General features: G+C 41.6%; 2 protein-coding genes across 6 annotated transcripts in view; both read right to left on the reverse strand.

Moving 5' to 3' along the window:
- Positions 1-10,753, reverse strand: part of DNASE2B (deoxyribonuclease 2 beta) — a 28,807-nt gene extending 18,054 nt beyond the window's left edge. The window contains exons 1-2 of one of the 3 annotated variants that reach the window (XM_072343309.1): positions 3,284-3,366; positions 1,441-1,590 (exon numbers count right to left, since the gene is read on the reverse strand). The gene's annotated coding sequence lies outside the window, so the exon portion shown is untranslated. Of the gene's footprint in view, positions 1-1,440; positions 1,750-3,283; positions 3,367-10,655 lie in introns of those variants that run through there. The other 2 variants (XM_072343310.1, XM_072343308.1) reach the window with 2 other exon arrangements.
- On the reverse strand, positions 3,945-15,746 carry SAMD13 (sterile alpha motif domain containing 13). Of its 3 annotated transcripts, none has more exons than XM_072343311.1 (4): positions 15,587-15,746; positions 14,282-14,358; positions 10,656-10,767; positions 3,945-5,220 (listed from the first exon to the last, which is right to left on the reverse strand). In XM_072343311.1, exons 2-4 carry the CDS (start codon positions 14,332-14,334, stop codon positions 5,077-5,079), a joined length of 309 nt encoding a protein of 102 aa, XP_072199412.1. In that variant the 5' UTR covers positions 14,335-14,358; positions 15,587-15,746; the 3' UTR covers positions 3,945-5,076. The 3 variants fall into 3 exon arrangements, with proteins under 3 accessions (XP_072199412.1, XP_072199413.1, XP_072199414.1); XM_072343312.1 differs by lacking the exon at positions 15,587-15,746 and adding an exon at positions 15,287-15,451; XM_072343313.1 differs by lacking the exon at positions 15,587-15,746 and adding an exon at positions 14,826-15,244.
- Positions 15,747-23,679: the final 7,933 nt, after the last annotated feature.

Below are 23,679 nucleotides of genomic sequence, written 5' to 3' on the forward strand. Positions count from 1 at the left end.
TCTTTGGTCTAATAATCTTACCATTACTTTTGAGCAGGCAGGAATCAACCAAAGTAACCCTATTATTCTTAGGAAGACACAGAAATACAGGATGCATTGAGATAAAGCTACAGAACTGACAATTCTCATCTCAGAAACTGCATCTACCACATCTGCAATAGAAATCCTGCTCAACTTCTAACAGCTTCTAACCACTGCTTTCATTTTCTCCAAGTACCACTGTCACAGAATTCCACATGACAAAGACTGCAAATCCAATTGGAAGCATCCAAAGTTATTTCTGAAAACTGCAGACTCATTGCCTTTGTGTCTCCTCAGTTTAGAGACACTGCAGCACTCCTCTGAGTAGAGAGGCTAAATTCAGGAACACTGAAAATTGAAGAACATGTCCTGCACCATATCCCATGGCAGGAACTTGCCTTAGTGAACAGAATTAATAGATGTAAAGGGAAGGTGCTATTCAGAATCCTGAGACAACACCTCAGAAATAACAGAAACAAATGATACCTCAGAGTGAATATGCCCCAGATCTGCTGTTCTTTGGTCACTTGTTGATTCTGAGAGCTTCATTAGTGACACTGGTAGGTTTTGCTGGGAATGTGCATTCTTAACTTGTTTGACTTGACTTGTATTGTACTTGTAGGCTTGGGCTTATGTCTTGCTACTTCTTCTATGTTTAGATGCTTATAATTTATTAATTTATCTTTCAAGGGCAAATAAAGAGCAATATCAAAAACCAAACAAGTCAGTACTTGACTCTTCACAAAATAAGAAATAAAACAATTTCCTACTTGTATATACATGTAAACATTGTATGGAATGATATTTTAGTTCAGACAGTTTTACCTCAAAAAGTGACCAGCATCACTTCAAATGACAGTTCACTACCAATTGTTAAAAACAAGCGGAAAAGACGATTATACTGAACATCTCAATCGTCACCCTTTTCTAAGCAAAGCAGATCGGTTATTTTGCTCTTCACAATCAACTTTCCTTCAATCTGATGAGAAATGAGTTGTACCGAGTGGAAAGCTCGGTGGAAAGCTGTCATTACTATTAGTGCTTCATCTGCGGGCTTACAAGGTAGAAATGGATTAACCTTCCTGGCAGAACGAGAGCACAAAGAAGAAACTAGTTGTTGATTTAGATAATTCTGTGTCTAAAAGCACTCATACGCTCCTGTAATGTAGTTTCTATAGACCTCTGCACACATGGGCACTAAGTAGCCCTTAAAGGCATCTCAGCACAGCCCCATCCAGCACTGCAAACCTGAGTCACGCATGTGGGCACATTCCTTAAAATGTAAGTATTTAGACAATTGGAGGCAGCCCAAATCTTCTGTATGACAACTAGAATCAGACCACAATGGGATAAATATTTCCTGACCATGGGACTTAGCCACATTATTTGGGCCCAATCCCTGACCAAATTCCTTTTTACCTTCTTTACTTTGGTCTCCGTCATGGACAGCAAATAGGATGATCTTGGCTCCAGTATGTCTCCCCGTTCCCATGGTGACTGGCAGCAGGGCAGGTGATTTGACTGTTGCTTTGCTCCTTCATGCTGCCTCCAGGAGACGGAGGACACTCTCTAAATTGAAAGCAAGGAGACCTGCAGCACTGAGACTACTGTCACTCTCACGCCCAGTAACAGCTGAGCAGTCAGACACCAAGCACCCAAAGCACAAGGCTGGCTTTTAACCAGGATCCCTGCATAGCTCTGACACTATTAGAACCACAGTTCTGATATGGTATCCAGTAATGCCCATCAGTTGCTTCCTCATGTTAACAGCAGCTGTGTTTTCCGAAAGACAAATGGTAGCTAAAAATAATCTGGCTTTTACTTCCTCTTTCAGACTCTCCAGTCTCTTTTAAAAAAGATTTTTCCATTCTCTCACAGAAACTGCAATGAGTATGTAACGGACAAAATCAGGACAGTCACATTCACAAAGAGAATCAAAGAACCGCAGGGGTTGAAAAGGGTCTCTGGAGATCATCTAGTCCAAAATCCTGGTTCCTTGCACAGGTTGCAGAGGAGTGTCCAGGTGGGTTCTGAATATCTCCAGAGAAGGAGACTCCAAAACCTCTCTGGGCAGTATTAGAAAGCTCAGAGAGCAGTAGGAAACCATAACAAAGATCAGAGGAAAAAAAATGGTTGCAGTTCAGAATAACATACGCCAAACTCCCTTCCATGCTTGCACTGAGCTTTCTGTAAGGTCTCTACTTGTATGAACCAGTTCACAGTATTGATCAAGAGAAGAATATGACCTGGATGTTTTTTAATCCAATTCATTTGCTCACTAAAACATGTTATAAAAAAAAAAAAAAAAAAAAAAAAAAAAAAAAGCACAATACTCAGCAACCACCATATATATTTTATATATATATATATACACACACACACACATCTCATTTATTATCCTTTTCTTTTTCTCTATCTCAATAAATAGTTTTAACTCAATTCACAAATTCCACTTTGCATTTTTTGTTGTTTTTTTCCTCCAATTCTCTCTTCCACCTCCTCAGAAGAGGGGGTTGAACAAATGACTGTGTGGTGCGTAGCCACCTGCTGGGTTAAACCACAACAGTCATTAAAACACCTTACAAGAAAGCACAGTACTCAGTAATCACCAAATGAGTCCTCACAGTTGCACAGCAAGGATTTTTACTACTGGAGTGAACATCTTTTAATTTGGTATCATCCATAGATTTAGAAAAGTAACTGTTCAAATGGAGGAAAAGAGAATATTCAGTTCATCCTTTGGTAACATAGCTCTATGTATTAAACTCCAACAACAATTCTACAAATTCAGGGCAGGTAGGAATACCCAGACAGGTACAGGCAGCTGCCTCACATAATCCTTCCCGTAAGTAGATCTAATTCTGTATTAACATAATTAGAGGAATTTCATGTGTAATTTTGCAGCTGCAGCCTCTGACTGGCCTGATACAGACTGTACCTTAAAATTCCCCAGGGCAGGGATGATTCTTTGTATTTGATCGAAGTCTTCCAGAAGTTCTCTACTCCCAGTAGGTATCCCTGGCTGCTACCAAACTATTAACAATAAAATTGCAACAAGAATTCAGACTGTGAGTCACAAACCCGCTAACAAACAGATACCTAAAGAAAGCACAGTATGAGGGAAAGGATGAAAAATGGTTAATACACCCCAGAATCCTATCACATACTTAAATAAACATTTTCCAGTGTAAAGGTTAGAAACTATACAAGAAATCATGCTGCTATATAGTTTATTTATCATTCCACATGCCATGAGGTTTACCTATAGAGCAGATACACACGTGGCTTTATCCCTTTCAAATGGCAATGCCAGAAACATAAGCAACTCTCCTACCACTGCAGCATCCACAGCTACCTTGCACTTGGCCAAATCAAAGCGAATGCAGGACAACTATCTAAGGCAGGAAGTTACAGGAGTTTCTCCTTGCTGTCACAGAATGCTATCCGCACTTCGCTGAAATCACCACGCCCCTCCCCCTTCTAAGCTCCATCCCTTCACAACTGCAGCCCATACCATATTCATTTTTAGCACACTCTCCCTCCTATTTCCTGGTTCCTAGCTCATCTGTTCAGTCTCATTTATGCAACTCCGCATCTCATTTTAGAGGCTATCACAAAGCTTTCTGAACAGAAAAGATGGCAAGCCTGGACAGTGCTAAGCAGTACCTGTGTATTATCTCCCAGGCACCAAGGGATAATCCACTCTGCTGTAGCAGTGCAGCAGTGCCAACAGAGCACCTCTGCACCACTGACAGCTCTAGAGAGGGGTAAGAGAAGTACAGATGTTACTGGTGAATATAACCAATGCTTCAAATTATCTCCTTCAACAGCATGCAACACTGGATAAGAAAAAGCAAAACTAAAGTCTTTAAATATCTTGGTAGGTGGTGTTAAAAGTAATCACAAGAGAAAAAAAATATGCAGAAGGTTTTGGTACTGTTTTAATGGAGAAGTAGAAAAAAAATAATAATCAGGAAATCCAGTATATCACAATAAAGAAACAAAGTAAAAAGATCTATAAAGTAAACTGAGTTCAAACATAAGCAATGCTTTATTGGGTTATAGCAAGCAACCTATCAAATAGGGAACTGGTACAAACAGATTGAACAAGACTCTCTTTTAACAGAGATGTATGGTGACAAGACAGTTTCTTTCAGTTTTTAAAACAAGTATTCAAACTGTTAAGTAAAGAATTAAAAAAAACAAACACAAACAAACCATTACAACACCAAAGACAGACAATATTAAAAATGTGCAGGTTTGTTTAACAAATTTCTGCATAATGTTAGAAAACTAGTTATCATAAATTAAAGAAGAGTGATTTATTTCTTTCGTTTGCAAAGCAACACAAACTTTTAAAAACCAGCTATACTTTACATAGAGCTACTGTTAAAAACAGGTGAAAACAAGCCAAAAATTTAAAGGACAGCAAAAAATACACAACCCAGTTTCACCTGTCAGCAACACCTTCTGCTATCGAAGGGGTTATGATAGTTTTATGTACAGCTTTAAACATTGCGGCATACCACAAATAAACCTTAATAAGGTCAAAATAGGACCCTCTGCAAAAAAGGGTGAGTTGGCAAGTGTCAGCCCTGTCCCAGAATTACATGTAATAATAGTTTTAGTACGTCTTTATTGTACACCAGAAGATACTTCCAATGGTTTACCTCTCCCAAAGATGCACGTAAACTTTATTTTATTCTTCTTTTATTTGATTTTTTGGTATTTAAATAAATGATGTTAAGAACATGTCTGGCTCAAAAATGAGAATGACATACCTCCCTTTTGCTCTGGATACAGTGATGTAGCTATCTCAACATGCTCACTGACAAACCCTAAAAGAGAAAATCATTATGCACTATGTGAAAAATACACACCACCTCTCTCAATTCAGATTCAGTATACAGTATATTGCCAACTCTATCCAATAGGATAAATATCTAAATTTGGTTTAAATTCTTAATATATTCTCTCTTTACAAAGTTCCATCACATGAAACCAAATTGCTTATTTACTGTTTGAGGCACAACATGACCCCAATTAGACAATTCGCTATAGAGAGTTGTTCTTTAGATGTTGTGTCTGTAGAGGTTTTACGTGATATTCATAGATTTTCAGCGCAGGCCCCAGTTTTAATGAAAGTCCAGTCAGTACATCATTTCTTGTCATCAACAGTAATGATTTGCCATCAATTTCCTATAAGAAGAATTAAAGAATTGATAAAGAAAACATACAAATCTAATAGCTGAGAACAATCATGCAACAAATGGAAGACTACTAAAGAGGACCAGTGAGAACAGAAATAGTAGCCTTTTATTTTCCTGGAATAATTGTTTGCAGCTGCTAACATCTGCTGTTTGGTTTTTCACGTGCTCACCTGAGCTGACTAATGCATAAGTACTATTTAGTCAAGCACAAAACCCAAACCAGCCTCATTTCAAAATTCCCTCCTTGTACATCTGTTTGAAATTAATAGGTGCATGTACAGCTTGCCTAAGTATCAGCCATTAAGCAAAGGACACACTCAGGGAGAATGCAGTGAAATTTTCAAAATGTCAAGTTTCAAAATTATCACTGACAGCAGTGTGCAAGTTTGGACTAGTCAGTACCTGCTAATAACTTCAGGTGCCTGCTTTAAATGGCCAGTTTCCCACACATCCTGCGGGGAGAAGGAGACTTCTGCAATCAGAACTTTCACAAGGATCCAACTGCAGAGCTCAGCACTCCAAAGGAAATTCCTTCAACTACTATGGAAGAGGTAGCAACTTCCCAGGCTGAATCTCCACAACAGCTACATTCTGCTTTTAAATCATAGAGTTTTCATCCTTTTCTCACTCTCTTTTTTTTTTTTCTTTAAGCTTTTTTTTGGTTCAAATCTTGGCTTTCTGACCTATTTAGATTAGAAATCCTGAAGGCCTTTTCTTTTTTCTTCCCCCCATCTGATAACCTTGTCATATGTTTTCAGATTAACTGTAAGTGATCTTCCATGCATCAAAAAGAATCCACATCTCACAACTTCCACCTCCATTTCAGACACATGACCATCCTTTTATTTATATTGTCACACTTTAATCACTCTGCGCTACCCAAGAAACCAGCTACACCTACAAAGCAACACATCAACTGGTGCCTCACAAGGTCACCACAGCCCAAAGAAGTCTTTAATGTTATGATGCTCTCTTGCACTGGACTTCACTTTGCTGCACTCTTTTCTAAATTAATTAAAAAAATAAAATTGAATTTGGCATCAATAGCCAACAAGTTCAAATGCCTGCAGTTATTGTTGTCCATTACTATATATTACCACAATTTTGTGTTTTTATAAATACCATAGATTAATACCTCACATAAAACAGTCCTGCTTCAGTATCTTTCTTACAAATGTTAAAAATTGTTTTGGAGATGTTACTGATTGTACCTCTGGTTACAATTCAACGTGAAAAAAAGACAAAGGCGGCACATTAGAGTTCAACAGTAACTTGTCCAGACTGATCTCTCTCATAACTTGATAAAGTTTAAAAATACAAGATAGATGGAAAATGCATAATGTAACCAAATATCTGCTGGAAATGGAATTTCTTTAAAACCTCACCAAGAGATATAACTGCTAATCCCTCCAGAAGAGCACAGTGTAACAGTATTTCTCAAGAAAATCACATTTCCAATAACTTTTTACCCATTTACAACAGGTACCTCCTTCCAATCTCTGTTGAGAATGTTAATAGTTAAAAACAGATGATATTTTCTTGTTTCCATTTGTCACAATTCTTTTTGTGGAAATTCTGACACCACTGAGTATTTTGCTCATTGATACGACTGATCTGAAGTTGCCTTTTCCACTGCGGTTCAGTGACGTTATGGAGTAAGAACAGCCTCCAGCTTGGAGGGATCCAAATGAAGAAAATCTGGAACCTGGAACAGGAGAAACTCCATGAATAGGTAGAGAGAATTTATTTTCCTTTCCCTTCTTCTTCCACAGGGCTCCTGTGGATTTAAGAAATGCTGGGAAGTAGATCATCTAAGGATTTCACTGAAAAGAAAAATGATCCTCTAAGCATATCTGGGTAGGAATGAGTAAATATGTATTTAAATTCCACTGTGTTACATCTCTATGTCTATTTTATGATTTACTTTCACCTCTTTTTGTTTTCTTTCCTCTTAAAACTGCTTCCACAGGTTTGCCATTGTCATTCCACTTTTTGGCATCAGGTAAGACTCTGTATGCTTTGGAGACTTCTATGAAATTCTTCTCTGCTACTCCACTGTTTTCAGGATATTTTTCAGGATGCAACTTCAATGCCAGCTTTTGGTATGCCCTTTTAGTGCCATCTAGAGAGGCATCCCTCTGCACATCTAGAGCTAACAGTAGTTCCTCAGCTGCAATAGTCAGTGTATTGTCTTCAGCAAATTCCCACATGACCACTCAAGAATCAAGTCTGTTCTTTCTCCAAGTGACTGTGAACTAGTGTTTTACATGATAGCTGACAAGAAAGTATAGCAGCCAGCATGCCCACATGCTCCTCCATGCCGTGGATCTGCTAGAAGATGGCAGCAGATACCAGCTAATGTCAAACCTGTTTCCCTTCTGGTAAGGCAGCACAGCAAGGGCCAGCAAACTATCATTGGGTTCCTTAGGCTCAGCTGCATAACACAATACTAATGGTAAGAAGCTGTAGTGAAGGTCAGGTATTGCACTAGCACATCTCAGGACACGTCACAAAGATTCCATCTTCGAGCAAGCCAAAGGCCCCTGTGCTCCCAAGGCTCCTAGAGAAACCTCAGCCATGTACTTGCAGATAATAGTTCTTTGAAGATGTTCACACTCTCACCCACATCTGGTCTGCCTCTCTCTTTAGTTATCCTGTGTGCCCAACTTCTTTGCTTGCCTGGAAAAATTTGCTTGATGTTATTGTTTTGGATATTGGGCAACATCTTCCAGTTGAATCTTTTCAAAGAGCTTGCTGACATCAGTGAAACTCCAAGAAAGAATAATGTATAACCATCATACAATCATCATGCCCTGCCAGCAATTACAATACAGTTATTAAAATCATTCTGTAGTCCTTAAAATGTTTTTTTTTGTTCTCCTTTAGAAGAAAAATAAATAAATAAATCACATCTTACAAAATCCTTTGAGTAACTTGCATCATGTGAGTCCAGATGTATTTAGATTCATTAAAAGCGTGGACTTAGTTACTGTTACGTAGAAGCTGAACATATTAATATTTCTTGAGATTGCATTTTGAACTATGGATGTCTTGCAAGAAAACTGTTGTGCTAACCCTTCTGAAACAGTTGAGTGGAAAACAATTTCTCAGTGTTGTAGGTGAACTGGGATACTTCCCTTCACCACTTACAGCCTCGTTCCCCTTCCAGTATATATCCAGAGCAGTGGCAGATCAAACAAATTTCAGATTCTGGGACCCAGACAAGCTGCAGAACAAATGGCATTTAAAACCAGAGATGGCCACAGTTCCAGCTGCACACCTTGTGACTGCCATACCTGGAGAGCCTGTGAGATCCTGATAACAAATACCGTAAGTATACAGAGTTAAAATTAGTGTCTTCTGAACAGTGCAGAGGAAACAAAACAACACTGCTGTTAAGAGGATAGAGATAGGAATGTTCCTGGAGCAGACAGGGAAGGGTCAGGTAGAGCTGGTTCTTGCCTGGAGAACCAGGTACTTGCTGCTCTCTATGCTGCTAAGTGAATAGAAGTGGGAGGGAGCAGCAATGATTTCTACTGCAAAAGTTCATCTATCATTTCCTGGCTATATCTTGGTGGCATCTGTTAGCTTCTCTCCAAAGCTTTAGCATAAAGTGGAGTTAGCAGCAGAACTAAAACTATATTTCTGCCCGTGGCAGCTTACTACCCATCCAACCTAACAGAGCCATGGCAATATATTGCTAAAAATAAGCTTACTTCATCTTTCCTCCTGAAGCCACTTGCCCTCACTGCAGAATGCCAACAAAACCTGTACATGTCACTTCTACATGCTATTTTCCATCAGGCTGTTGCAAATTGCTTTGCCAGAACTCCTGAGCTAGCCTCACCTTGCTGCTGCAAGATCAGTAGTAATTACTGCAGTATTATTGACAAGCAAGCTGGTGTGTAGAGAGGTTAAGGCATGTGATGAAAGTCAGTAAGGTATCTGTCAGAATAAGGAAAAAACCCAGAGGCTGCAATTACTTGGCTTGTGTTTTTCTTATGTCATGTTTCCAGGGTTGTTGAGAAGACATGAATGCTGGTATTAAGGAATTGTTAAACTTAGGCTTTTTTTTTTTTTTGTTTATCTATCTTCAAATTCTCAAAAATTATTAGCAGCTGCAGCAAAAGCCACTCTGCCTCCTGCCAGGGAACCAGCCAGCACCAGGCTTCTCACCTCCCAGAACAAAGAGCTAAATTTAGATACTTCTTTATACTCATCAGTTCCAATCAGACGGGACTTCATAGCCTAGGCGCAGAAGGTCAGCAAGATCAACAGTAACTCTATTTCAGTTTAGATGTACTGTTCTCCAGCAAAGCTGGCCATATCTTACTCTAGCTCAGGCTTTGGAAAGTCAAGACATCCATTTCAATAACTAAGCACAAAAGTTCACAGAATGAATCACAGAAGAGTTTGGGTTGGAAGAGATCTTACAAGATCACCTACAGTTCCAGCTACTCAGCTGTGTCCAGTAGACCAAGTTGCCCAAAGCCCCATCCAAACTATCATGACAATAAATTTCCTGGTACTTGCACACAAACCTACAGATTTATTACAGAATGTGCTGAACTGACAATCTGCAGATTAAAGATCCTTCTCTATGGAACAAGCAAATCACAAGCCAAGTAAGCAAACAGCCCTATCCTTCCTCACTAATATATTTTAACAATGTGCTGACAGGCAAGTTACCAAGGAGCTATATGACAGCTATGCTCTTTGCAAAACTGACAAAAGAAGCCATTCATTAGCATCAGAAAGTGCATGTGTAATGTAGGCACCTGTTATACTGAGACTAACTGATGCCATATAGTCTACTGAAGCTAACTCTGGGGTCAGTATCGAAAAGGCTAAAGTTGTAACAATGATTTCTGAAATTTGATGCATGCTCCCACAATTGTTTTTCTGTGGAAATCAGTCCATGCTGTTCCTTTAACTCATTTTTCTTCAGTATCCTTTCCTTGTCATATAAAGGCAGATGGAAATTCTCCAGCTCGTAGCTTTTGCTCAGTTCAAGGATCTAAATTCTCCAGGTCTTCCTGATGCCTACAACTTCCCTTCCACAAGCCCCAGAAATGAAGACCCAATCTCTTCATCAGACTGTAAGTCCTACAGACATGCTCATGAGAGTATTTGCACAGTATACTCAGGAAGAAGGAAATTACCATTCACATTTTAAACCAGTCCAAGTGAGAAAACTTGTTTAGTTTCCTCACCTTTCAGATGACATTTCAAACATACTTCATCCCATTATCCACATTATCCTGTAACATGGTACTATTAAACTCCCACAAGTTTTCATCCAATAACATACCAGATCACCTAATGTTGGATTTTCCCATTTAACAGGGTATATCACCAAGTCTGTCACAAAAACACGCAATGGGAAAAGGTGAAGGCAATCAAAGTGTTTCCAAGCAGACTTACCTGTTCTTGAAAAGCACTGGCTTGTTCTTCAAATCCAGCTGTCCTGAAATAATTCACAACATCTATAACAGCCCAGTCAGCAGGATCTGGAGGTCTCCCATTTTCTACTGAACTGCAATACACAAATCCAAACAAATAATCACTACTTGTCTGTAGAGTATCTGCTGCTTCTTTGTAGACAACCCATGTATGTTTCCTTCTCTGTTCCTCCCGGAATAGTACCCTTCAACACACCTGCCACTACTCCAATAGAGAAGAATCACTGTTTTTCTGTTCCATTTCAAAGACCTGATACCAGGGATAAGTGACATACTCCTCCCTTCAGAAAAGAAGTACATGAAAATTCACATCAGCCAAAGGCAGTCAATCAGGAGCTTTGCCTGTGAATGCGCTGCCTTTGCAGAACAGAGGCTACCATGTCTGAGGTACGTGGTCTTTCAAGACTGTAGTTTGTTTTCAGCTATCAAGCATTTATATAGAATTGCTGTATGCAGATTAGTCTTCTCCAAGATGAGATTGTGCTATATTGTAACATGGGTAACACTACTAGAAACTACCTTTAGCTCACAACACAAGAAATTTGAGGCATCAGTGATTGAATTAATTGCTCAAAATACAGAGCCCTCCAAAATATCTTTTTGACTTATCTTTAGAAAAATCCAGAGACACTCTAAATAACTAAGAATGCAAGAAAATATCTGTTCAACACAATCAGAACAGATTTCTTCTGTGATTGACCTCAAGCAATTACTTTCCACAGTAGCAAGACCAACCAATCATTCATGTTGCTACTCTTACCCTGCATTTCTTATCTTCAGCCTGTCATCGTGTTAGCTCAGATAACCTTTGTGTATCTGCAGACTCTTGGTGAAACACAAGATGGGTTTGATTGCCCGTCCTACAGCAGTGTAGGAGGATGAAGAACAGGATGTCAGTCTTCAAATAAACTTTGACAACATGCCTCTCCAGCTAGACATTCTGCACAGATGTTTTCCACTGCCACTGAACCACAATGTTAATGAAGAAATAACAAAACCATGCAGATCAGAGTACCAAATGGAAAGCAAACTTAGAGACTCATGCTGCAGCCTCAATATCACACTGTATGCCGTAGTTGGCCTTTTAAAAGCAGTTTCTTTCACTTACCACATAGAATATATACATATTTCAGAGCAAGGAGCAAAGGCCAGAGTTTCTTGCTCATGAAGTAACAACTTTATGAATTACTTTGCTGATTAGGATTGCAGAGAAAGGCAACACTCAGCAAAATTTTAAATGAGACTATCCAACTTATCAGAGCTGCACCTGAAGGTTTGGTGTTCTTTTTTTGGTGTCGTGCACATTCTGAGGCTTAAGAAATAAAATGCTGTGGAAAGCACCATACAAAACCTATGTAAATAAACAAACTGAACCCCCCAAAACTCAGTATTTATTAAAATACATATATATATGCTCAAAGAACAATTTTATGAATCCTAAACAGTAAATGAAAGACTCAATCTGTTAAAATTCCTGACTGTATTTTGCTTACTTCCCAAAGCATTTTCTTTTTGAGTTGACTGCGATCCCCCACAATGTATTTCAACCCAAGTGCATCAGTTTTTCATACAGCTCTTCTTTTACTGCTAGGGAACACAGAACTTGGTCTAGTCCCACCCTAGGCCCAACTGCAATACCTACACAAGCTCCACCTTAGTCATTCCTAACCCCAGGAATAACAGCAAGTTCCTACCTCAAGGAATAGCATCATGTCAGACCTCAAGCAGAGCCAATTTCCACAGCTACAGCTGCAGAAAACTCACAGGCATGTGGCATACTGTCGGGGGCTGGCTGGATTTTAAATCATCTACCCACACAGATGCTCATTTGGCTTCTAGACAGCCTTCTCCTCGCCATGCTGTTGCACACAGCTCTATTCTTTAGACAAGAAAAGGGAATATATAAGAGCCACAGTTTAGCCATACACCAGTTTATGCCAGACATCCTGGATTCCCCCAAACCTTAAGAGAGCAAGTACGTTAGGTTTTATAATCAGATACTAGGTGTGCTAACAATGAATAAAGATTTGACTCGTTTTCTGTTTACTACCATCCCTGTACCTTTATTGCCATCATGTGGCCAAAGCAGCAAGGCCTGGAAGAATATAACTGTGAACAAACAGATTTTATCCAAGCTATTTATAACCACTTCAAGAAAGTGCCAAATACTTCCTTAGTAGACAGGCACACATACATACTATATGCTTTACTTTAGAAACCACAGCTTATGCTCTATTTAATTATAATCACTACCAGTTTTAAAAAGACAATTAGTAGTTGTATCTTTATCACCTAAGCCTTGAGGGAAAATGATTAAATGTAAGCTGTCCTTGTTCTGACTGCTTCCCTTCTCGCCTCTGCCATGGAGTCTTAGGTGCAGAAGAAAACTGAAGGCGGCTTCTGATAGGCATAATCTATGCATGGTCACTAAACAGGGAAATGCTTTTTATATTGGTGTGGTAGAGCCAGAGCCCCGAGTTAATGTGGAAGATACAAACTTCATTTTCTACCAGCAAATCTTTTAATGCTGTGTCATAATCATGTGTTTCAACAGTATCCTGAAGAGACCGTTGTTATTATTTATATTACTTGGTGACAGGGAGCCTAACCATTATCATATTTTCATGGACAACTCCTGGCAAAGAAATCTGAAGGACAAGAATGAGGTGCAGCTTCATAGAATTGCAGCAGTCTGAGAGGACAGATGATAAACTCTTTCTGGTTCCTTTCCCTGTGTTACTTATCAACAGAGCATCTATAGGCCTAATACAATATAGCTGTCTTTCCACACAAAAGTTCACTTTTCAGACAGTAAGTTAGATGAGGAGTAGCAATCCCAACTGAAGAGCTGATGACCTTCAAGGATAAGCAAATGCCTCTAAAACAGTTCCTATTCCTTAGCCTGCAGCACAGCAAACTGCAGAAAACCACAGAGCAGTGCACATCATGCCTTTCTTTCCCGTATTCCCACCATAGGTCTGAAGAAGGTCTGTTTAGGGCTTCTTCAGCAAACAGCTTAAAATATTTGCTTCAGAAGGGACACGTGCTGCTTCTCAGCTCAGGATGGCTGGGCAGTCAGCAGGGACTGACTGACAGCAGACATATACATGGGACACTTCTCCCCTTCAGGCACTGGTTCTAGAAAGCACACAGACACCTTAGGCACCATTTGCCGCTTTGACTTTTGTAAGTCCTTCCTTAGGAATTTCACCTTGTCAGTCAAAGTGGATGGTGAGAGGAGCTTTCCCCACAACAGCAGACAGATGAACATGGGCAGAGTATTGGTTGCTGTGCTACCACTTGCCTTGGTCTCTAACTAAGATAACAACAGAAAAAGGAATACTACCAACTATTAGCTTCTGCTCTTCTCCATTGCTGTACTATCCTGCATGCCACTTTAAATCACTTCAGTGCCCTAGATTCTTTTATTTCAAAGTAGAAATGCAATAAAAATAATTGAGAACACAGATTGGTAGAAACAAGCAAAGATGGAGGTCCCCACCCCTGCCAAGCATATTAAGTCAATGGAAAAATACAATCAAAACTCACATACTGTTTACATAAACCAAACTCTAAAGAATCACTTACTTTTTGACATCCAGAGAACCATTTTCCTTGTTTTCCATGTCAACAGTTAGCATGGAGAAGAGAGGTTTCCTCAGCAGCTATCAACAGGAAAAAAACTGTGTTTAGTAACTGGTGGTACGAAAAGAGGAATGTAACACAACAGAAACAAGTATTCTATAGAGATGCAACTGTTTCCACCTGAGAGCAAAAGCACTGCAGAAGACCACTTCCCTCAGAACCTTGGTAAAGCCAGTAATAACTAACTAATTAGGAAAAGTTTGCTTGTGCTTTGAACACAGGAAATGCACCTTCCTTGATTTTCAGACACAAAGCATCACATACAATCCTTTTTTAAACTGAAACAATTTTGATCTAAGCTACGTAGAGAAAGACCAGCCTGCAATATGACTATGGTTGGATACCAAGCGCACTCACAGTGCCTTCAATCACCCTGCTGTACTGAGGATCCCGAGAGCAGAAGCACTACTCCTAACAAGGCTTGGAAACCTACGCCCTTGTTTTACAAAAGGGGATCTAAAACACCGATGAGAAATGCAATTTCTACCTCAGACACAAACCAGCTGGCAAGCCGAGTCACTGATCGAGTCCAAAACTCCTGAGGCCTAATTGTGCACCTTCTCCGTCAGCCCATCCTTCCTGTGCTTCGCAATGCTTCCTCTATGCACGCTGAGCTCGGAGGGGAAAAGGACCGTACAAAGGACACGGGAGGAAAGCCAGCCCGCTGGCTGCTCTCACCGCCCCAAGGAAGGCACAGAGAGCAGCCCAGCCTCCTCCTTCTGCTCTCAAAGGCATTTCTATGTCGGGGAGCACCGTAACTACCCCCGGGCTCGGGATGTTCCCGCTGTAGCGTTAATGGACGCCGGCGGTACGTCTCAGAGCTCGGGGAAGTACAGAACAGGGAAATCGCGCTCTTCAGCTTAAACTTTGCAAAAGCAAACGATAGCGATTAACGCCGCTGCTTACAAAAAGAAAAGGAAAGAAAGGAACCCTTTATTAGGCAGTTACCAGCACCAGAGAGCAGCACCCAAACTGCCGCTGTGGATGCTCCTTCCACGCTGAGCCCGGAGCACTCGGCGCTGCCCGCGGCCGCCGCTCGGCGCAGCCCAGGTGAGGGCACGCTGACAGCCGCCGGCTCCGGGCCGGGACGGAGCAGCCGCGACCCCGCCCGCACCTGGGGGGCTCCCGGCGGGCGCTGCGTGACACGCGTGCACCACCTTACGGGCATCTCCGGCAGGCAGCGTGGCACCACACTGTCATTATTTTTTTCGTGCGGGAGGGCGGGGGAAGCAAGACAGACGGACCTACCTACGGGCAACTAAACCGAAGCATGGCTACGCGCTGCTCCGGCGCGGCGGAGCCCCCGGCCGCCAGCCCCCCGCCGGCAGCGGGGCGCTCGGAGGCGGCTCCGTATGGCAGCGGGCAGCGGCCCCGCCTGGCTCCCGGCCCGCGTGACGCCGCCGCCACACACGGCCCCCACCAACCTCCGCCCGCGTCATGGCGGACGATTTAAAGGCGCCGCTCCATCCGCCGCGCCTACCTGCGGGAGGGGGCTGGTTGGCTGACTGCCCGCCTGCCTCCTCGGGGTCGCGGGCACGGGGCGTCGGGCTCCTGCGGCCGCTTCCACTCCTCCTACCCACAAGGGTGTGCCGGGGTGTGCCGATGGAGAGGGTGGCGGAGGCGACGAACAGCTCCGCAGATAGCTTTGGAAAAGAGCCTCGGGAAACAGGAGAGAAATAGGAACAACCAGGCGTTGCAAAATTGGAGAAGTTGTATCGAACTACTTCTGAAATGAGTTTGTCAGTACGTGAGTGGGCAGCGAGCGCTGGGCTGCCTCTGAAACCAGAAACCAAAGCACGGCAGCCGCAGACCTGGCACCTCGGGGATGTGAGGCCCTGCTGACACCTGCCCTGAGCTCCACACAGCGTGCTGCGCTGGGACACGTGCGAGTCCCTGCAAGGTTTGCAGTGCGGTGATGCACAAAGGACAGACCTGGCCCACTGGCAGTAACATAACACCTGCTCCTACCTTGCCCTACTAAGGCTTGGCGGACCCCCCCTGCACGATGCCACAGCAACTGTCTCACCTCTCCTAACAGCACCAATTTGGTATCAGTATGGAAATCATTTTGGTATCACCCCCAGAAGCAGCTGAGTGCACCCTGTGTTTGCAGTCAGGGATCCAAGCCCCAAAACAGCAAACCAGGCACAGTGCAGTGATGGCAGGAAGGGCACAACTGAGCCCATGGACCTGTAGATATAATCCCCCCTGAGCATTTCATTTTGCCTTAACCAAACAAATAAGCAAAGCATACAAAAGCTATGCAAATAACGTGATGACTGTTGATTAGAGTGGTGAAAACTAACAGCAGTGCAAGTCCTCACTGCTTCAGATTTTAAACAGACACAGAGAAACAAGTCAAATAAAGTATTGAACATTCTGTACCCTAAAGAAAACCCTCTTTACCTCAAATCACAGTGCATACGGTAAAACGTGACGTATCTGCATTGTACAAATCACAGAAGGCAGTTCTTTTTTGTCTCTCGAGAAATAAGCACTCTAAACAAGGCCGTAACAAGTTTTCTGCATCAGCTGGTTTCTGACTTTGGTAATGAACTGACATTTGAAGCTACAAATATAGACCAGCTCTTTACTCTCTTTCTCCCGTGCCTTCCATCATGTTCTCAATTAGTCTTTGGAGCATTTGGCACAAGGCACACAGCGTAAAAGACCTTGAGCAGCAAAGAGAGGAAGTCTGAGAAAACAGGCTGTGGAAGAATTCAGTGCAGAGTATGATCTGCTGCTTGCATTTTTGCTCCTTGGGGTAAGGTGATTTAATTAAAGCGAGATTATATCTGGAGGGAAACGATGCAGGAAAGTGAATTAAGGGTTTTGTTTGACTACTTGCATCCCGCTTCTAGCAAAAACTGTGTCTAGGCCACATGAGACTGGAGCAGGAGCAGCGCTGGCTGAGCCATGCTGGGGGTCAGCCCTGCCTGACTGAATTTCTGCCGCTTCTCAAACGTGGAAGTCAGTGCGGATTATTGTACACAATGATCTTATCTTCTGGATACTGCAGAGTGTCAGGTTTTTTTTTGCTGAGACAGCTGTGTGTGCAGACCCATCACACAGCTGGCATGGGACAGCACCAAACTCTGACGCTCCCAGAGCTGAATGAAGGGTCCCTTTAGGATCCTTCTTACTGTGTAAAAACATAGCTAAACACATTGGGAAGGTTAGGGGAGAAAGCAGCAAAGGAATTTTGTGCTTTCAGCTGGAGGAAAGCCAGGAGTGCTAAATCAGCCTTACATGGAGCAGAACAGGTCACACACCTGTATAAAACACACATTTCTGTCAGTAAAAAAAATGTGTCTTTTAGACTTACCCAGTAAAAACTGGGCACTAAAACTCAGTGCTGCAGTAGCCCAGTACCAGAGCAGCCCCTCTACCTGGGAGGGAGTATGCAAGTCCTGCCATTACTGCCCAGGCATGGAGGGGAGATGTGGGGGGTAGTTCCCAGCTCCCATATGCACACTGAGTCTGATTGTGAAGCTCTGCTGTTCCTGTGCTGGCCAGGAAGGTAATTTAAAAGCCCTGCTACTGTGTCTTCCTTACTGCCACTTCTGACCTGCCAGAGTTCTCTGCATGGACAAGCCTTTCCACATTGCTGTGAAGCTCTGACCAAAGCCCAAACAAAAGGCCAAAACTAGCACTGGTGTCATGCAGGTGTGGGAAGGCAGAAAGCCTGTGCCAAGAATTCAGCCGAGCAATGTGTGCCAACACAGCACTGCTTCTAACACAGGTAACTCCCCTGATACATGCTTGGAGGAGGAGGATGGTGAGACCCCCTGTTTTGTTCTGATGGAGAGACCCTTAAAACTTCTGATTCTATTTTATTGATGATCAACCATGAATTTCAGTGGGAACAAAGCTGAGCAGGAGTCACTAAGAACCTCCCTTTTATAGCTTCTTAACATCAGGAAATACAATAGGTAGAGGAAGGCTCCATTAGTGCATTACTTTCCATCACATAGTCCTCTTTTCCTGTTTTACACTGCATTTGTCACCGTTGTAAGCTGCAGCGCTTCCAGAGGAGGACAAGGACTATCAGCAATTTGTGCTTTCCACTGCCTTACGTATGCACTATCTGCACAGCCCATTTCTCCTGAGGGAAGAAATCTCCCACAGCCTGTGCTGCGTGATGCAGCGTGAGTAAAAAGCACACTTGTTCATTGAGTAATGGCTTTTTAACTCCATCAGTACAGTTTAGGAACACATCCTCCAAATGCCCTGCATTACTATGCCAGCGCATTTTTATACTGTAAATGTTATTCAGCCTTTTTTTATTTTTTATTTTTTTTTTGTAAACATATAAATCTCCAGCAAGATGACTGGAACTCTGGAACTGCGCCTTCCTCACACATGGATACAAAAGCACTCTCACCACAATGCAAGACCAGCAGCACCTTTCTGATAGTGTTTCCTGTGGTTTGCAAAGCTGAATTGCTTAAACAAATCTCCCTGCACGTGAATTATATCCACTTCACTTAGAATTTCCTGCCCTACTTGTTTTGTTGTGCTCTTTCTAATTCTGGCAACTACTCTGTATTCAGCAAAGCTACTATCTGGATGTAAGTACTTGCTAATTAAGCATGTACTTTATATCAAGAAATCAATGTATAAAACACAGCCCTGTCACACATAATTGCTTGGCTAGCGATAATGTAGTAAGCAGGTTTTAAAAATTATTCCTTTGAAAAATCAGCATTATAAAATCCAGCTTAATAAAGATATTTTACGTAAGAGTAGGTAACTTGGTGAAATAGCGGTTACATCTATAGGAAATCTGAATGGTCACAGTTTGGTTGTAAGAAATGAGGCAAATGAAGAAGAACAATACAAGAAGGAGAAAAAATCAGTTATAGGCAGAAACGTGTCAATAAGACACAAGCAGAAATCTAAACTGTATTTTAAATACTATGTGAAGAAATGGGCACTAGACTAGGAATCTGAAGGCTTCTTTGCTCACCACTTATTGGGAGGGTTTTCTTTTTGCCTCAGAGGCAACAAGCCCATCTATGACTGGGAAACCATCAAAAGCCAAACAGTGGTACCTTGCAGTCCTCGTGCTCTGCTTGGCAATCAGTGGTGACAGGGCAAACTGCACACCTACAGGTCCATGCAGCTCCCCCAGAATACCAGTGCAGCTGTGCTGAGCCTTCCCATTTTCAACACAAGGCTATTGACAGCTGCCCACGTAATGAAGGTTTCTGTTGGATCCTCACAGGCTCTCTGAGGTGTCATTAACTTCCCCATAAAAGCACCAAAGTAACATTCATGTATCACCTTCCCATCAAAAGGCTTTCTTAGAAGCTGAAGTCAGTAAGATTCAGGACCAGGTACACACATAATGAAGAACAGAGGCTTGGTCACAAACTCATCTTGGTATCAGAATTTCAAGGCTCCATAGGCCCTGAACTACCAGAAAACTAAAAGCAATCAGTGCAATCCTACAGTTTGTGTGATAACACAAAAGGCAAAGGGATGCTCGCGTGGTTTGGCAGACAGCGATCACAAACAGCACCAGTGACTGCAGGAATGGAAAACCCCTGTTGTAGTAGGGCACCCAAACAAGCAGCAGGAGGGGACCCTGCTTTCCCTCTCTACCCTCTGTTGATATAAAGTGAAACCCAAACCATGCAGATAGTCACACGTGAACATAAGCAGGCATGGCATTAAGAAGTTATTCCCTAAGCAAATAACAGGGAAGCTGACCTTTTAAAAATATACATTTACTGAATTGTTGATGGGTTCTGAGCTGAGACCCCCTGAAGAACACGGTTGCTGTAACTTCACTTTCTCTCCAGCTGCTCTGGTGCTGACCTCATGCAGAAAAACTATGGACAATGTGTTGGGATTTCTTTTTTTTTGGCTTTTAAACAATACAGCTCTGATTAGTAGAAGAGGTGACACAGAGATGCATCTAAACTGGACTGGTAGTCAAGCTCCCTAATAGAGAAGATACACATTTTTTAAATTAATGCTGTATATTTAGTGAACCAGTTTAGAAATGATGTTATTATGAAAAATCTTTGTTTTGAAGCACAGGACTTCTGAAATTTCAAGTGCAGGTAATAAATAAATGGCACTGGGTGCTATTAAAACAGGAAATGCTCTGGCCATAGCTTTGAATTAGAAGAGAATTAAAAGGTCCTGGATTTTCAGGAGAGTTTCCATGCAGCTGGTACAGACACATAATACAGAAAAACGCTTCTGTTCAAGTCAGTGGCAAAAGTTTCTTTGTTACTGATATAAAACCCAGTTAAAAACATTGCAAGCATTAGTTACTAATTAATTCATAAAGGACTTAAAAGCAAAACATAATAGATAAGCTACAGATACTCATGGTTGTTATTGCATACATTACCTTATTATTATTTGAATGCTCCTACCCAAATTTCTTGTTTGTTACTACTTGCCAATGGGCACTATGCAAGCTGCCTGTTCTCCTCACACGTCCTGATCCACATCATTTCCACATGCCACCTACTAGCAAGTGAATGCAAACGGAGCATTTTGGAATCAGGATCCATTTTAATTTACAGATTTTCATTGTAGTCTGGAGTATAAAAAGTTCAAGAAAAGTCAGATTTCCCAGCATAAACTTTCCTGGTAAGGACTGAGATGAAACAACCCCCTCATGCAGATACCAGCTCCTTTGAACCCTGAAGCAGATCGAAATCCTCCACCAGGCTACATCAGCTCTAGGTGGAGCTCTAGGGCAGCCATCTTGGTCCTGCTGCCCATAGGTGCTCCAACACGGGCTATTTTCCAGCTCCCCCTTGGTGACGTGGCTCTCTCAGGCACTTCCAAATGCCTGCTGTAGCCACAGGTCACCAGAAGCTTTGGGAGCCCTGGCACCCAGCAGGACCCAAGGCTTCTGGCAACGCATCCTACTGCCTGCCCTCCCCTTTTGGCAGGGCACAAATGGGGAAACAGGGCTATGGCCACCCAGGCTGTGTTCATTAACAATCAGTAGAGTCCTGTAGGTCTGGAGTTACAAAGCAGAACAGCACAAACACCCTAATGTCTACGCAATACAGATGTTTAAGGGCTATATTTGTATTAGCCTTAGCTTAACCTGACACATAACTCTCTAGTAGCAGCTGACACATCTTAGACATGCTTTCAAAGTACATGTTCCAGTTAATCCATAAGAATTCCAGTTTATGATCACAGACCATGCCATAGTAACTGGGGCCACCTGTGAAGTGTACTTCAGAACCACACTCCCGGTGTGAACCAACGTGCTAATGTTAACCATTTTTTAATTTTAGTGTTATATAGATCCCGTATCACATAGCCCTCAGGCTGATTCTGCCACCAGGGTTTTCTGATGACAGAAGAACTTCAGAAAGTAATTTTAACCAAACTGAAGAGCAGAAAGGAAGAAAAGAACACATTTTTATTTTCTAAGTAATATGAAGAAAGTGAAAAACCAGGACCACCTTACAGACTGGTAGGAGCTGGATTACCGAATCTATTTGCTATGGAAGATGTATTTCCACGAAGGTTAATTGCTGTATGTAGAGAAGTATACCTGTAGGATATAGGTAATTTATAAGCCATTTACATGTTCTCTATTTACAAGTCATTTACATAATACAAATGCTTTCATTTCACTCCTTTTCTCTATTTATGATGTTATTGCAAAGAAAGCAACAGAATAAGCAAAAATAAAACATCAAGCATCAGTGGTGCTCAGAGGCCATTCTCTGTCTGTCTTTCTCTCTCTCTCTCTCTCCAGCTACCAGAAAACTGGTGGGGCAACCATCTCTCTTTGCCTCTTGAATTCAGTACTTTGGTGTTGAGGTGAAGGATCAAGTCTTTCTGCCAGCACTTTCTCAATATCATCAAATACTCATCAGTATTTTTTCCTGGAGTTTTCAAACTAACCAGATGGACTCAAAACGCACCATGCTACACATGAGGCTGCTGAGACCTTGCTCCACTTGGGTAAATGCACCCTGACAGTGTTCTTTCCAGCCTTCCCAGCATTTTGGAAGCAAAGATAAAAGATTAGCTTCTGTCTCCTAGCACAGGAAAACTGCCAATATGGTTCTCTGTCAAACTCCTTACTAAGTGAAGAACTTTTCATCCTAAGGAGCTTTTGTGCTGCAGTCACGTCCATCTATTCGGTGAACTGTGTTATCTGCACTGATACATCATAGATATATATACAGATTTATCAAGATGTATCATTCTTATACAGGCTACTTCTCAACACAAAGAAGAAAATTAGCAGTTTGATAACGGATTGCTGTCACACTGTCTATAAAAACTGAAACATGGCAACCTGAGCACCATGGGTGGAAATTGCAACATTGCAAGAAATTGCTTTTGAAATTTAAAACAATGACAAATTTTGACAACATTTTTCTTTCCTTTTTTTTTTTTAAAAAAATTTTTTTTTTATTATTTATTTATTTATTTTTGCAAAGACATTTGTATTTGACTCTCTGAGGGAGGGAAAAAGATACCCAGACTGTAAGACTCCTAAAGGAACTTCTAGCTTTTAAGTCGTGTATTGGGAGCTCATCCAAATGATTTAATGGAAGCCTCAAATGGCTGTTACCCGCCTTAGGTATGAACTTGAAATAGTAGAGAATTATAACAGTAAACAAGAAAAGTTTAAGTAGTCTGGAAAAAATACACAACAACACAAAAACAAACAAACAAAAAAACCCAATAAGAAAAAACCAAGCAAATGTTGAGAGAAGATAAAAATGGGACTAAACCTCAAATTTAATCAATCATCACCAACTTCAAAAGCTAGGAAAATAAGCTATCTTGAGGTCTTCTTCTGAGATACCTGCCTTGTCCTTCTAAGAAAAACTCTATATAAATACTATGTAAGAAGACACATTTACTATCCTATAGATACTTAAGCAGATGGAAACCATTTGCTATGGTCATAACAATTTTTTTCTCATTTTTTAGTCAGACATCCAGATCAGCCATACACACCCCATCACCAGAACAAAATCATGCTTTTACTGGTTTCCTATTGACTGGAATCTTCCCAAATTCTCATCTGGGTCAGCTCCCCTGTAAGTACAGCAAATCAGAAGAACAGACTTCAATGACACCTTCAAATTACTGCTGGACATGCTGCTTTTGCATGAGAGTTTTAGTAAAAGCAGATCATCTAAGGAACTGCAGAATGACTACCTTTAGAAAAAGCAGACAAGTCTTTAAAACTGGTTTAGACTATGAAACAAAGTAAAACAAAAAACCCACAAAACCACAGTAGTAGGCATACCACAGCATAAGCAAAGAGTTGAAACTCTGATCAGAAGCAGGAAGAAGAGGAGCTGCATTACAGACGGAGGTATCAGAGC

Source organism: Excalfactoria chinensis, chromosome 8 (assembly GCF_039878825.1).
Source record: "Excalfactoria chinensis isolate bCotChi1 chromosome 8, bCotChi1.hap2, whole genome shotgun sequence".
NCBI classification, from domain to species: Eukaryota; Metazoa; Chordata; class Aves; order Galliformes; family Phasianidae; genus Excalfactoria; species Excalfactoria chinensis.

Coding starts and splice junctions, on each gene's coding strand:
- SAMD13 (XM_072343311.1), bottom strand. CDS start 14,334: ATGCTAACTGTTGACATGGAAAACAAGGAAAATGGTTCTCTGGATGTC. Junction 10,768..14,281: donor GGTTCTCTGGATGTCAAAAA/GTAAGTGATTCT, acceptor TGTGTATTGCAG/TTCAGTAGAAAATGGGAGAC. Junction 5,221..10,655: donor CCAGTGCTTTTCAAGAACAG/GTAAGTCTGCTT, acceptor TTCTTCTTATAG/GAAATTGATGGCAAATCATT.